The sequence below is a fragment of the Thermobia domestica genome, chromosome 1 (assembly GCF_964235325.1).
Source record: "Thermobia domestica chromosome 1, izTheDome1.hap1.1, whole genome shotgun sequence".
In the NCBI taxonomy this organism is placed as follows: Eukaryota; Metazoa; Arthropoda; class Insecta; order Zygentoma; family Lepismatidae; genus Thermobia; species Thermobia domestica.
This window is the reverse complement of record NC_137454.1, coordinates 163,503,616-163,518,481: the sequence shown is the minus strand read 5'-3', so window position 1 is coordinate 163,518,481 and position 14,866 is coordinate 163,503,616. Positions and strand designations below refer to the sequence as shown.

Here is a 14,866-nt window from a genome sequence, read left to right as displayed (position 1 = left end):
AAAAGCATCTTGGAACATCGAAATTTCGAGAACGAAAATGACTGCACTTTCTTTCGGCAGTTACTTTTAATAGCACACGTTACCCAGAAACAGCACAAACTTCCTCACGGGCTGCGCAACATTTGTACCCTTTATCGAAATAAAAATGGAAAATGAAAACAGCTTTGCGGAAAGTTCACTAATCTTCAATGCCTTACGTTTGATTATAAGAATTTCTACACACTCTCCACACCTACTAGCTTCAGCTGTCAAATGATGTTCGGTCTGACGTGCTGCAACTCATATATCCTCTGATTTGGAACATGAACGCCGCCATATAAACGGATAAACCTTCTGTATTTACAGAAATTATCTAAGTACATATATCACGGGGTCTGCAAACAACCAGCTGACTGAACATGTGCTTTTCACACGTGTTCATATTTCTCTATTTAACAAGATCATAATGTCCTAATACATGTTCCTGATAGGTGTTTCTACTTTAATGTCCATAATAAGATTACATATCAATTGAGAAGACATTCAGCCTACATAACGAAGCGACGACGATTTCTTTCCATTATACTGACTGACATCCACGTGTTTCTCGTTTTTTAAAATAAAGGGAAAAAAAGTCAGCCTATCTTGTGGACATGAGAAAACGTCAACATAAATAAAGGAAAGGAAATAAAAGTGCCGTTGCCTACGGCAATTATTTCCAATTGGATAATGTATGACGTAGGAGCGCGGTTTAAATACAATAAGAAGAAGAGAGGAGGGAATATGAGGTAGAAAAGCGAGTGTTGGCACTGTACTTGTAATCATGGAATTCACTAACTACGCAAAACTAACTACGCTATCGCTGTTCTTGTTTGCCCTTCACCAGTGTATTTTATCAACATCAGATCACCCTCCAGCTCTTTCCCTCTAGGTGAGACGGTGAGCAGTAAACTGTGACGTCATAGAGCATTGAGTTGAAAATAATTGGCAATAGAAATCAATGCTCTTTCTCGTCTCTAATGATGAAAAAGAAAAGTTCTTTTCAGGTTGCAATGATGTTTAGTATAAGACCATTTTTATTTTATTTTAATTTATTTATTGCTTGTCAGATTTCTTCTCCCTCAGTGTAGTTTCTTGTTACATCTGCCAACTTACCTATTTTCACTCCATGAGCTCCCTAATGGCTAAGCGGTTGCGTACGCGCCTTTGGTGTGGAAGACCCGTGTTAAATTTCCAGCGGGAGCTCATGTGGTTCAGATCCCACGTTAGATTGTAGGTATACGTTTCATGTTCGTTTGTAATAGTCTGTTTCTCCTTCCAAAGCGACTGTGCGCTCAGCCAATGCAACTCTACCAGAAATAAGGACTTTATTCCACAATTACTCGGTGAACTTCCGTTAAATGTGATACTACTAATTTACACCTTTCAGTATTCAATTTAACCTTATTTTAGAACTGCTGATAGGAAACAAAATACTACGAATTACTAAATTATTATAAATATTTATTGTCTAAGCTGCACTCATTTAAAAGGTAATCTACAAGTAATCTCAAATTATATTTTTCATAAACGTTATACTAGACCAGGGCAAATTATTTACTATTCTAAATGAAAGTCAACATTAGTGAACCTTGATAAACTCTAAAGGCAAGAAAGGTTATCATCACAGAGTATAATTAATCATTAAACGTTCCTTTCTAATCTTAGCAAAGAAGATTATTAAATATTGATATCACGCCAGGCATAGGATAAGCCTTGGGCTAATTCGTTTCAGGCATATCCCCTGAGCGAATCTATTCTGTCGTATGCAAAATTACATAGCTGGATACTTACATAATCTCGGCTTCTTCTTGGAAGCCAACTTCAATCTTCATTGCACTCACATTCGCGAACTAGACAAATTTACATAATCATCACTGCGAATTTCTCGTGTACCTCTTCCACACTTCGAATCATCTGATACGCAGCGAGGTGGTTAGGTGTCTGCCCACAGCGAACAAATTTTGAATTTTTGAACTAAAAGTTTTTATATTTTTTTCATTCTCCAAGTGATTTGTCGTACTGATTTTAGGTGATCATTACAACAATTACAGACAAACCCTTTTTCTCACTTTTTCACACTTTACGTTATATTACCCTACTTATTCAACATATTTTAACACAAACTTCAAAAGTCATTCAAACATATGGCTACAGGTTCATTACCTTCCTTCACATATGCAGCTGACAGCGTGAGAACATTGCTCGTAACATCATCCAGATGGCAGCACCGCTTAGAAGTCGCATCAGCTGATATACTTTTGCCATCTAACATAACAGACACAGTGAAGATTTTTATTATTACTATTATTATTATTATTATTATTTTCAAAAATAATGTTACAATATTAATAATACTTGTGTAACAGTTTGGGCAATGTAACACCACCTTCATCAGCTGAAGTATGATATTTGGTGCTTTGGTCATTTTGTTTTATTAATACTAGAGAAAACGTAAATGCAACTGAATGTAGACCTACAGGTTTCTAAGACTATTCTCAATTTTCATACCCAGTACAACCAGTTTAGCTTAGTGAGTAGTAAGTGACAGCACGTCTTCTGATAGGTACACACACACTGCCTCATATTTTTCTTAATACGCAATTCTTTTCAGTGGATTTTTTCACTAATTAGTTATGAGAGTGCACTCATTTTCTGTTTCTGGAAAGATGTCGACCCTTAGCCGTGAATAACGTAAATTGCAATTCTGCTGGCGAGTACCTATTCATCACCACTGTTGGTAGATGCGTATTCCAATATCTTTTCGACACTCAACAAAGTCGATAACTTCGCTGTTGCTGCTTACCTTTGACATGGTCAAATATAACATTTTCTTTTGGCCATTTAGTGACGTCTATTATATGTCCCTTCTTACTCGAAACGATCAACATGAACATTGTACAGAATCAATATTCATAGTTCGTGTCTTAAACACGGTAATATTGCAGAGGAGATGAAATGGTCTGGCGGAAATGAGTTTGGAAATTAGTAATGAACCACAAAAGAGAGGGTCACATTAGATGCAAGAATTACTTTTTCTGGGTTAGTTAATATAAAGGTAACCAAGAAAGTTTTGTCGCTTTTTGTGGAAATCTGTGTTCAATCAGCCTTCACACCGTGAGTTGAATGCGAATGGAGATAAGGCGAAGGTCAGTTGGTGTGGGTGTATCCAACATATTTCCTGGTTGTGGAAGTTCAGTTACACTGTGAACTTGCGTAAGGACAGAGTGAACATGGGACCTCCACAGAGCGTTATAACGGCGTACGCTGCTATGCTCTGCGATTCAAACTGGAGTCAAACGCCGCTGCAGCGGGGCGGAAGATATGTCAGGCCTTTAATGAGGGTGTCGTGACTACGCAGACAGTGTAGCGGTGCTTTAACAAGTTTAAGGACGTTACGAAACAGAAGAAGACGCACCGCGTGCTGGAAGACCAACACATGTACAAAATGAAGATCTTCAGGCAACAATTGAGTTGAACAGTGGCCAGACATGTGAGGAACTGGGAGTACAATTCAGTGTGAGTAGAGATACCATTTGGCAACATCTCCATCAACTTTGGAAGCACTACAAGTTGGATCGATGGATTCCACATGATTTGACTCCGGGCCAGAAGGCAACGCGAGCAGACACCTGTGTTTCTTTGCTGTCTCATCTAAGGAAAGAGCCATTTCTGGACACCGTGTTGACGTGATGAGAAGCGGATCCCGTACGAAGCTCCACAGCGCCGTCATCATTGGTTAGCATCCTATGAACCGGATCCAAAACAGCCGAAACCAGCACTGCACCAGAAGAAGGTCCTCCTGTGTTTTTGGTGGACTGCTCGCGGCATCGTTAATCGGGAACTGCTACCAGCACTTGATACCTTCTTCGCTTCACGACCCACCAAGTTCTACCGCGATGAAATCCATGGCCTTTCAGAACATTGGCAGAAGGTCGTCGATGCTGATGGAGACTATTTTTGGTCTTCCAGATTCGTCTTAGGTGATATATCGATGTTCGAAGGTAGTGGGTGAAAAAGCGACAGAACTTTCTTGGTTACCTTTATGCAATGATGTACTATCTTAAAATATAACCTTTTCTCAGAAAAGGAAAAGGAATCAGATGGGTGGAAAACATCGTTTTCCAGGTTATAGACGATAAGAGTACAAAGTCTGCGTCTGATGACATACCTAGCGAAAGAGGTCTGGAAGGACGAAGACTATTGTATCTACGGAGCGAAGTACAAACTGGTCGGTCAGATAAATTATAAAGAAGTAATTGTATCTTATGGAAAGGATAACAATCATAAGATAATACTATTATATATAAACAAGATATCGATGTTTGAAATAGCTGTTCGGGTTGCACACATCAATATTATGATTATAATCGAGGGTATATCCATTATATAATGTAGTCTGGTTGGTAAAATAAACAAATGAAATACCACGGAAATCGTTGTACATGTTAATATGACTTTTGTTAATGAGATTTGCATCATCCATCTAAAACAAAACAAATAAACAGTAACATTTTCAACTCCTCAAGAGTCCTTAATTGTCCGAAAAAGTTTACAATGCGGGTTTCAATATTTGGGGGGGGGGGGGTTCTCTTGCCTGTATTACTAGCTTAAATGTATGCAAATGAGTGACAGAATCCTAACTGTTTACAGGATTCATATTTTTTTCCCCACCCACCTTCTGGATGGAATTTCTATAATCTACAGTGACAAGTGAATCAGATATTCATATTTTTCCTTCGAAAAAGGTGTCCTTTATCAATGGCCGGCGAACTAGTCCTTCTAGAGTGACTCTTTGCTTCGAAGTTCATTGCTACTTCCTTGATAAGAATAGATCATCTTGAGCAGGAACAGTGGAACTCGTTAAATTATTACGTGGTTCTGGAGACCTAAACTCATATCAGTAGCATTGAAATTTGTTTGTTTTTCATATTCAACGATTATTCTCTGTAGCCTAAAACAGAAGTTGAGAAATTGATAAGCAATGCTTAAGAAGGAAATGGTACAACGAAAGCACTCGTGTCCAAGGCAAGGCACAACTCGAATGAACGCCTAGCGGAACGTCGTACGATATAAGTACGCATGGCCCGCGCCGAAGCAACGATGTCTTGTAAGTAAAATAAAACCTAACGTATAAATTCATTCTAGTTTTCAACTTAACATTTTCCTCGTGGATATATGTTTTGTAAAGACCCATTACGCCAATGAAAACCAGTTCGATTTCAAGTAAGAACATATGTGGTTCAGACTCCACGTTACGCTGTGGAATCCTTTCACGTACGTAGCCTCGATGGTGAAAAGCACGTTAACTCCAAATCAACCATTTTCTTTTTTACATAATATCCAGGTAAATATATAATAGGTTTGGGAAAGGCAATACTCTAGGTTAAATAACTAAATTCGTGAAAAGGCATGTGTAGTTCGCTGCAATTTAGGCCTGTTATACACTATAAGTCCTAGGAAACATCTTAGAATGTATTCGAGGAAAAATGTTACGACATATCTCGTAGAAAATCCTACCATACACGTAACTACACTGCACATCCTACTGATATTGATACTAGACACTTTATTGTTAAATTGCACAACTAAAAAAAATTTTAAAAAAATAAAATAAAAAAGATAAAATAAAAATAGCAGAACATACCTCATCAGTCCCTGCATCACTCTTCATTTTGTCGAGTATTTTTGCTCTTTCACCCACATACGGCTGGCCTTTGTTTTCACTTTCTCTCACCTGATGTCGCTTAAATCAAAATCTTATGAATTTTCGTTCCGAAATAGAGCGTGCTCTAAACACAGGAAATCTCACAGGATCATTCAAAACATAGGAAATGACATGCAATCTCATGCCGTTGAGATTTCCTAGGATCTATCCTATAGTGTATAGCAGGCCTTAACTTCAGGTTGTTAAAGTTAAAGTAACAGCCTCTACCTATTAATGTATATCTTTTATTAAAAAAAAAAAAAAAAAAAAGTGTCATGGTAATCGGGACCTCTTTCAAAGGCTTACTACTTAAATCGCAAACGTAGAATTATGAATAGGTTTTCAAGAAAAGTGTAAAAGATATGAAAACAAAATAATTTAAAAAAAAACTGTTACTACGAGTTCAGAGATTTCTCAGTGATGTGGGAAACTTTTTTTTTTATAACGGAAGTTCGTTTCTCTTTATATCCTTTTGCTGTGTTAATTTTAAGTAGAAAACAATTTGAATACCAGTTTTGATTTTATAGATACTGACACTATTTCCATGTGGAATGTTGAAGTTATCGTCAACTGGCTAATAATTTTGTGTGGTAACAAAAAAAAAATGTTGATAGATGTACAAGTAATATTACTTTCAGCGTAGATGCCATTATTTCCGCCATTGACTGATTACTAACACTTTCGATTCCAAACCCAAGTGGGATTCAGGGTATCTTATAAAAAAGAACGGACAAAACTCAGGTCCAGCTCTTCAATGTTGTAGAAATTCCACTCAATAATATCAGTAAACGTTGTATTTAATCATAACATAATGTTTCAAGATTTATTTGCCATGTATTTCGCATACTTTCCTTTTCTCTACTACCTAATATACATCTTTTTTTCTAAAATGTATTGAACTGGCAGAAAGCTGGAATTTGCTATATAAGCCCAGGAACGCAAGTGTTAATCCTTCTTAAAAGTATACCGTATGAGTCAAGAACCACCACCATTCTTTTTTTTTTTTAAGAGCCTGGCTGGAATCTTCTAGTATGAACCTTTAAGCCAATTCACTTATATGCATGCATTTAAAAGAATTGGTATCCCTTAATTCATAATAAAAACTTTATTAAAAATATGAACGAACTTTCAAATAAAGCAGAAAGCAATAAAAGCACTAAAAAGTAAAAATAATAATAAAGCACTTAAAAGCAGAAAAAAATTATTGCTATTATCTATCTATTTACATATACATAATATTGAAGTCTTGCCAAGCTGAACAAATTAATTATGCCTAATATAAAATTATTTCAGTGGCAATTTTATGAGACATTTAATAAGTTTGTTTGGCATTTCAAAAATTTTGATAAATAATAGTAATAATTTATTTCTGATATTTTTTTCTCTTTAAAAGGCGGTTCACAATTTTTAAAGTTTTCATTCTCTGCTTTTCAGTGCGTTTCGGAAGTTTATTTTCTCCTAAGTTTGTTTAATTTTTCCCCTTTCGATGCCCAAGATGCTTCTCGCATGGGTCACAGAAAAAGTGACGATATTCTGACGAAACTCAAGCAAAACCGACATGTAAGCAATCATGACATTCCTAATGACAATCACCAAACAGTGAAAACCATTTGGGAACCATTTTATGGTCGACGAAGGGCATTTGTACAAACTTTCAAGTTTGTTATGCCTCGCAACAGGCTCTAACAGTTATGTTCTTATTTGTTAATTGTTCATTATTATTGTTAATTGTTCGTTAACTTATTATTATTGTTCACAGATATGGCTTTCAATTTAATGTGTTCCTGTTAAGCAATTTCATAATGTTTATTGTTTATTTAATTTGTCTAAAGTTAGAACTTTAGATTGATTTTAATTGGTCATCAGATTATTTATCTGTATACCGAACAACTACGAATTACTCATTTTAAACGCTAATTGATAAAAATGATTTTACTCGTCAGATGATGATGATGATTCTAGATTTTAAAAGTTTAGAAAAACTGACAATTAAATAGAAGTGAGAAGTGTCTTGAATATAGATTTGAAATAAAGTTGAATTATTTCTGAAAATTGTTAAGTTTTGGATCTAATTTATGATACAAAGATTTATCAAATCAAATATTTAATCTCAGTCCTATAGTTTAATCCTAATTATTAGAAGATATTAACAGTTAAAAGTATGGTAATTAATTGTGAATTTGGAACGTTCGGAACTTTGTGATGGCAGGCAAGCAAATAATCGCCATGTTTCACTACAAAGTTCCTTCTGGGGAGTTAGGCCCTTTTTTTCATATCATATGCAACCAAATGAAATTAAAACGTAAAATACTCATAAATTAATGATTGAAATTCTTATCAAAATTTCTGATCTAAGCATTAGTTTGATGGGAAACCTAACCTGATCGGCATATAACAAGGCACCTATATAATTCCTTATGCATGAGTAATAGTCACAAAACTTAGTTTATCGGCATAAAATCTAACGATATCCTTTGCTATATAAGATATTTAATTTGAATATATTACAAGCAATATTCATGAATTAGTTATGGTGCCATGCCTTACTTACCGTTATCAAATAATAATATGAAAGTCATAGGGAAAGTACTATTTATTATTCAAGATAATAATAATAAGTATGATAATTAAATGAAATGATATTAATTATGTCTTTATGAAAGAATTTTTATGTAGGATAGATTTGACTTGACCGAAAGATTTGATTACTAGAATGCTTGCTGGAATAAAGCGGGTACTGAATCAGTCGTGCTGTAACGTAATTGAAGATATTTTCTGAATGTGAGGTGTTGGTGTCTGCTCCTATATTAAATAAATTAGCTTAAAATACTATTGCCAATAAATATATTGATGTGGATGACTGTATAATTAAAGGATAATGAACTAATGAATAACTATCATGTCTGTGCACCTGTGCTGCATATGCAAGAGTTTCAAGATAGGAAATACTTCAAATGAATAATAGGTCTGTATTAATTCTGACAAGGAGATTTTCTGTAATATGATCAAAATAATCAAGGTCTACAAAAATAGTTACAATAAAATTTGGTTTTGTTATTCATTACTTTAGCTTACTGAATCAATACTTGCGCAATCCACAAAACTGTTTAAGTCACAATTATTATTGTCTCGTGCAGTGTGATCAATAAATCGCTTCGGTTACCATAATTGTTTTATAATCATTCTTGGATCTTCTGTGAAGACTTTTCCACGCTTAAATACGTGGTAACGACCCAGAGAATTTATAATATTAAATAATCTAATCAGTCCTTACCAATGCAAAACGATGCGTTTCATATAGGATTTTCAATTGGAGCATTGTACTGTTTGAAAGCAAGTGCAGTAAAAAATTTGGCGACTTCCATTCAGGATTACTAGGAAGTTAAAGTTACTGCATCTCAAGTTTGGCGACGCAGCTCAGGATTATATTAAAGGTCTGCTGGTTGAAAGCTAAAATGGTATTGTACAAAGTGGTGACTTCCATCCACGATTGGAAGTTTAAGTTAAAGATACATTACAAGTTCTCAGGGACAAATACCGTTTCGGAGAACTAGTGATGAGTAAATAATTAGTTCACTCTTCAATAATGCGAACTAATTTATTGAAGACATTATATCATCCAGGTTTAATAGGTTTTTCAGTATTCATGGTTTTGATAAGTAAATAAAAACACTATTAAGGTATTCACAAAGAATTTATTAAGCGAAAGAAATCTTTGTATCAGAAACAGCATTCCATATTAAAAAAAAAAAAAAAAAAAAAAATACTAAAAGTATAACACAGAACACTCAAAAATGAATTTCTACCTTTGACAACTGATCACCGGTAATCACATTAAAATTAAATAATAGATAACTCATTTTCATACTGCAAACCTTCATAAACTGTTTTTATTCAGCAGCTGAAAAGCAAGTAAATGAATTTTTGTTATATGATTGAAAAACACTTTTTCAAAAATATTGATGTAGAGAGTTCTGAACAAAGCTCTTTTATATATTTATAACGATCTGGAGAATCGTTAATACTGGTAATCAACGGAATATTTTGTTCTTCCAAACCACGACACACCACTGCAAAATCTCTAAAAACAAATTGTTATTCAAATACTCGATCATAAACTGACCTCATAAGTGTTGAAAATATACTCTTCACATCAAGACAAACGTGTTTTAAAATTGAAAGTTCATATTTTCTCCCAAAGGCTACATATTCATACTTTTATTCATAAACACTTTTCCTTTTAAGTAGCAAATTACCTTACATACAAGGGTAGAAACTGCTTTACATTTGGCGGACCCTTGAAATTATTTGTACTGTGTGTGTGTATGTGCGTCTGGAAACAACGTAATTCCCTTAAATTAATAAGTACGATATAAAAGTACTATTTTTCAGCCAGAAAATGGGAACTATTACGCCATCTTATGAATGTAAGTTGTCTTTCTTTGTCATTTTTTTAAAATTAATTTAAATTCTAAGGCATTTATTCTTAAAATCTGCGTTATTTCAAATATTGCCATAGTTAGTTAAAGTTGCAGCCCTGGGTATAAAGGCGTGTTTACCGTTAAATTCGCACGATCTTTGCATATGATCTGGAAACTAAACACAATGGTCTGTTCGGATACATTTTTCCGCAACTTACTTCTCAGCTATGGTTAACAGACAAGTAATTTCCTGTTTGGGACTCAATGCAAGACTACTCACTGATTATACAATAATGTATTTTTAAACTAACGTGCACCCTGACGAACAAAATACAGAAGAAAAATTGTAGAATAATGAGACTGAAAGTTAAGGAAACTTCATTGAATTTAGAACTACACTTCATATTCTTCCATTTACTAGCAAACTTGTTTTTCTTTTAAGGAAGTCAGTGCCTTCCAACAATTAGAAATAATAATAATAATAAGCCATATTATCTTGAAAAGTTTGTTCTGACGTAATACAGAGCAGAAAGTAAAATTATGTGCTGCTTTCCATTAGTCATATTCTGATCTGTAGAACAGAGGTTTGTTATACATATACATGCTGGATTTTTTAGTTTTCAAACATTTAATTTTACTTATTTATTTATTTATTCATATTGATTAGAATAAAAATTTCGCTTGGGAATCAAATAACTTCTCACTGCCTGTTGATAAGGAACGAAGAGGTGTCGATGTTGGTATTCGGTCATTACATTTCCTTTTTTAATATACATCTCTGACAGAAAAAGGACAGGAAAAAGAAGGAAGAAAACCAAGGACATTACAGCCGATAAATAAATATGCATGGATAGAAAATACACTTGTGGACGATATAACGCTATTGGCAGAAAGGAAGAAAAAATTAGAAGCAGGACTACATGGAATGCAGCAGATGATTAGTAACAAATTCAACACGATCAGCAAGAGCAAAACAAAACTTAAGATATGCACAAAGAAAGAAACTGCAAGAAAAATGGTTAAATTACGAGAACATGTGGTAAAAGGGGTATAGGAGTTCCGTTACTCAGAGAGTGAAGTAACAAGCTATAGTGGATCATACAAGGTGCAAACAAAGATGTAAAATCCAGACTAGCTCAGGAAGAAAAAAAAGAAAAAAAAAGGACCACCGCTTCTTCTGATCGAAACATTAACATAGACCTGAAGAGTCACGAAAAAATATGTCTTGAGTATGACGTTGTATGGGTATAAGGCATGGTCTTTATAAGGAAAGAAAGAGGAAACCTCAGACATGTGGTCCTAAAATGTTGAAAATTAGATGTGTGAACAAGGTATCAAATTAGAGTGTACTGGATATGGTAGGAAAGAAAAGGAATATTGAAAACTATTTCGAAAAAAGAAGAAAGATGAACGGACTCGTTAAGAAAAAAGTAACCAGAGGAACGGCGCGACTAAAATATACGGACCAAATAACACAAAGAAGAAAAAAAGTAAGCAAATGAAAACTCTAACTAGGGATATGGGAAAACTTGAAAGCTGCATCGCATCAATCGAGAGATTGCTGACTTAAGATGATGATGACTCTCACAGGACTTTTTTTATTTTTCTTATTTTTATTATTATTATTATTACTTAATATTGCAGAAATCAAAAAACATGATAAGCTTTCTCATATCTACTAAGTTCAGTAAATCTAAAATGCTGAATAAAGTGAAGATGCCCGCTAGCGAGAGCAATGTGTCAACTCTGTTTAATCAAGTATCTTTATGTTTAAGATTCTTCACTACGCTCCCCACAACTTTTTGTATTTTCCTGAATATCAAATGACACGGCGTAAACTATCAAGTATTCAAATCCGAACTATTTAAATGATAATGAAAATAACTATTCATGTAATAGTATATAACAAAAACGTCTCTCTCAAAGAGGACCGTAATTTATTTATTTTTGTATCAGAAAGTGAAGGAAAGACCCTTAAGATATCATAACTGACTTACAGGTTTTCTCAATTTTGTACTGTGCTATATATCACTACTTCATATTATTTTCTATGTACTGCAAAGCAACGTAATATTACATATTTAGTATTATTACTAATACAGTGGAGCGTCGATTATCCGAAGTAATTGTGGGACATGGGTGTTCGAAAAACTGGTTTGTTCGGATAATCGAACTGTACATGTTTATTTACCAAAAAGAAGTACTGTACAGTAAATTTATTCATAAAAACAGGCATCTCTAAGTATTACAAAGTAACGTACAAAGGCAACTTTAGCGGTGCCGGTCAGCAGCGCCTTATGAAGGCTCCATTAGAAGCAATGTTCCGCCAGCGGTGGCTCAGTGCGGCGACTACTGTGGGAAACTTGGTTTGGGAGTGAGGGGGATGATGGACGGTAGGGTGGGAGAGTAACAGGTGCGAGCGAGTACACAGTTCGGTTAAGCGGTCGTTCGGTTGACCGACGTTCGGATAATCGACGCTCTACTGTACTATTATTATTAATAATATAGATAAATTTAAAAATTAATGAAGCAATACGTTCAACGAAAAACTTTCAGATTAATGTACCAATAATGCGATATGAAGCCATTAAAATAAAACAGACTGATTTCAATTACTGTACTTACTCTTATGTCGAATTAGGACAAGTTCAGATTATGTAATGAAGAGTTGTGGGGAGCTGTGGAATCATATTTGGTAATCTTGTATAGAAGAATAAATTTTTAAGATATAAAGCACTAAATGTCTTATTGTATTAAAACAAAGAAACAAATAAACAAATAAAAAAATAAAAAAAATGAAACCGTACATACAGCTTGCGTATCTTTAACTTCAATTCAGAAATTTATGTTAAGGCTCTCATCTTTATACAAGATTAATTATAGCTTCTTACTAGGTTAATATATATAATACTTATTTAGAATATAAAAATATTCTTTTTGTTATAATTTTCTATTTTATTTTCTTATTTTTTTTTCTTTCGCACATCTGTGTATCACACAAAAACATGAAAATAAACCCTGTGCAAATGTACAATATTTAGAATACAGGATAAGCTGGTCTTGAGCTTCCATCTATGTCAGATGCAAAAGTATTGGTGTTTAGGAGTCTGTGATTTGTCCCACCAATCTGCGCATTACATTCGTTACAGCGACTAGTTACCATAGCACCACCACAATTGCCTATGTAGTAGTAATGTCCATTGGGACATCTGAACCAGCGACCCGTACCTTCTCGATTTGTCATGGCCTGCGCTACCGACCGTCTTTCTTCCTCTGTTATTGCAGGAGCTTCTACATTTCGTGCAATCTCATTCAGTAGCTCTCTTACTCTTCCATCATTTTCATATACATTACTACTAAATAGAAGTCTTTTACATTCTTCATACTTTCTTTCTATGTAACAGAACTTTAACCTAAAGTTTTCATGGTTATTAATTACATACAGCTGAGAAATCCTCTTCAAACGGTCTAATTCTAAATTAAAATCTGTAAGCTCCTGCTGGCTTACGTAAGGTTGCCGTTGATCCAGAAAACGTAGTATTTTATCTGCATACTCACGAAACTTCGTTTCTGACTCAGATGACATTTGCCAACATGAGTCTGTAATCATTTTAGCAATTTCCAGTAGAATGCTGCAACGATTATGAAAGGACTCAATGCAAACAATATCAGGCATGTTATAATCTTGTGTATCGTTTTCAATAAATGCCATTTCACATTCTGAAGTAATGTTCTGCAGCAAGCTTGTTCCTGGAAAATTAAGACATGCAGTTTATTAACAGGATTTCATTTCTATGATCAATTGTAAATATTATATACAGGCTGTAGAGAAACACCACCATCAAACTTCGGGAGGTGACTCATATCAAATGGATATATACATATAAAAAAAAGTTCTAATGGGTTAAATGGGTATTAAAAAAAGCCTCCTTTCGGACTTATAAATCCCCGACATTGCGGAAGTTACTTTTTTTTAAAAAAGCAATCTAGTTTGAAAATTATAGGTCCTACTGCAAGCAGTTCAAGGAATTTACAGGAATTAGCATGCATTCTCGGTCAAGGAATTACACAGGAACTAGTATGTGCTCTATCTCAATATTCATGTTTTACAATCTTTCGGTGCAGTCGAAACGCACATTCAGTTATATTTAAATGTGTATCCCTGTACCCTAACTTCCACTATACAATTCATTTCGCCGGTGCCGAAAAATTGTAAAACATGAATATTCAGATAGACCGCACAATAGTTCCTGTGTAATTCCTTGACCTGCTAACGACCTACTAAAATCCAGACTACACAGTGTTGTACGACAAATACCAACGCAAAATAGATTCGCAGTTCTAGAAGACGAACCAGAAGGAAGTAGTTATGTAATCACACCATCTCGGTGTGCTTTTCAAGTGGGTAGCAACAAATCAAATTGTTGACCAACGTCAAAAGCAGTGCAAGGGCAAATTCATGCATTAGCCCTACTGGTTTAAGACCAAAAAGGACACATCCGCGGGAAAATATTAATTTACCGGTACAATGTAAAATTGTGAATCAAGTCCGCACGAATAATAGAAACGCTAAAAAACAAGAAGTGCAAGGAAAACTTACTATTATTTGTGACAGCCATGGTCGCGATATTGCCACTGGGCTAAACTATAAAATGAGTGACACGGATGTTTCTGGGTCGGTAAAACCAGGTGCTAAGATAAAAGATGTTGTGTTTCCTTA

General features: G+C 34.6%; 1 protein-coding gene across 2 annotated transcripts in view; it reads right to left on the bottom strand.

Annotated features, from left to right (window-relative positions):
- Positions 1-9,489: 9,489 nt before the first annotated feature.
- The window catches only part of LOC145690533 (NFX1-type zinc finger-containing protein 1-like), a 154,732-nt gene continuing 149,355 nt past the window's right edge, over positions 9,490-14,866 (bottom strand). For both annotated transcript variants that reach the window (XM_081765512.1, XM_081765502.1), the window contains exon 11: positions 9,490-13,896. In XM_081765512.1, the coding sequence (XP_081621638.1) occupies positions 13,184-13,896 (713 nt within the window). In that variant the 3' untranslated portion in view covers positions 9,490-13,183. The remainder of the gene's footprint in view (positions 13,897-14,866) is intronic.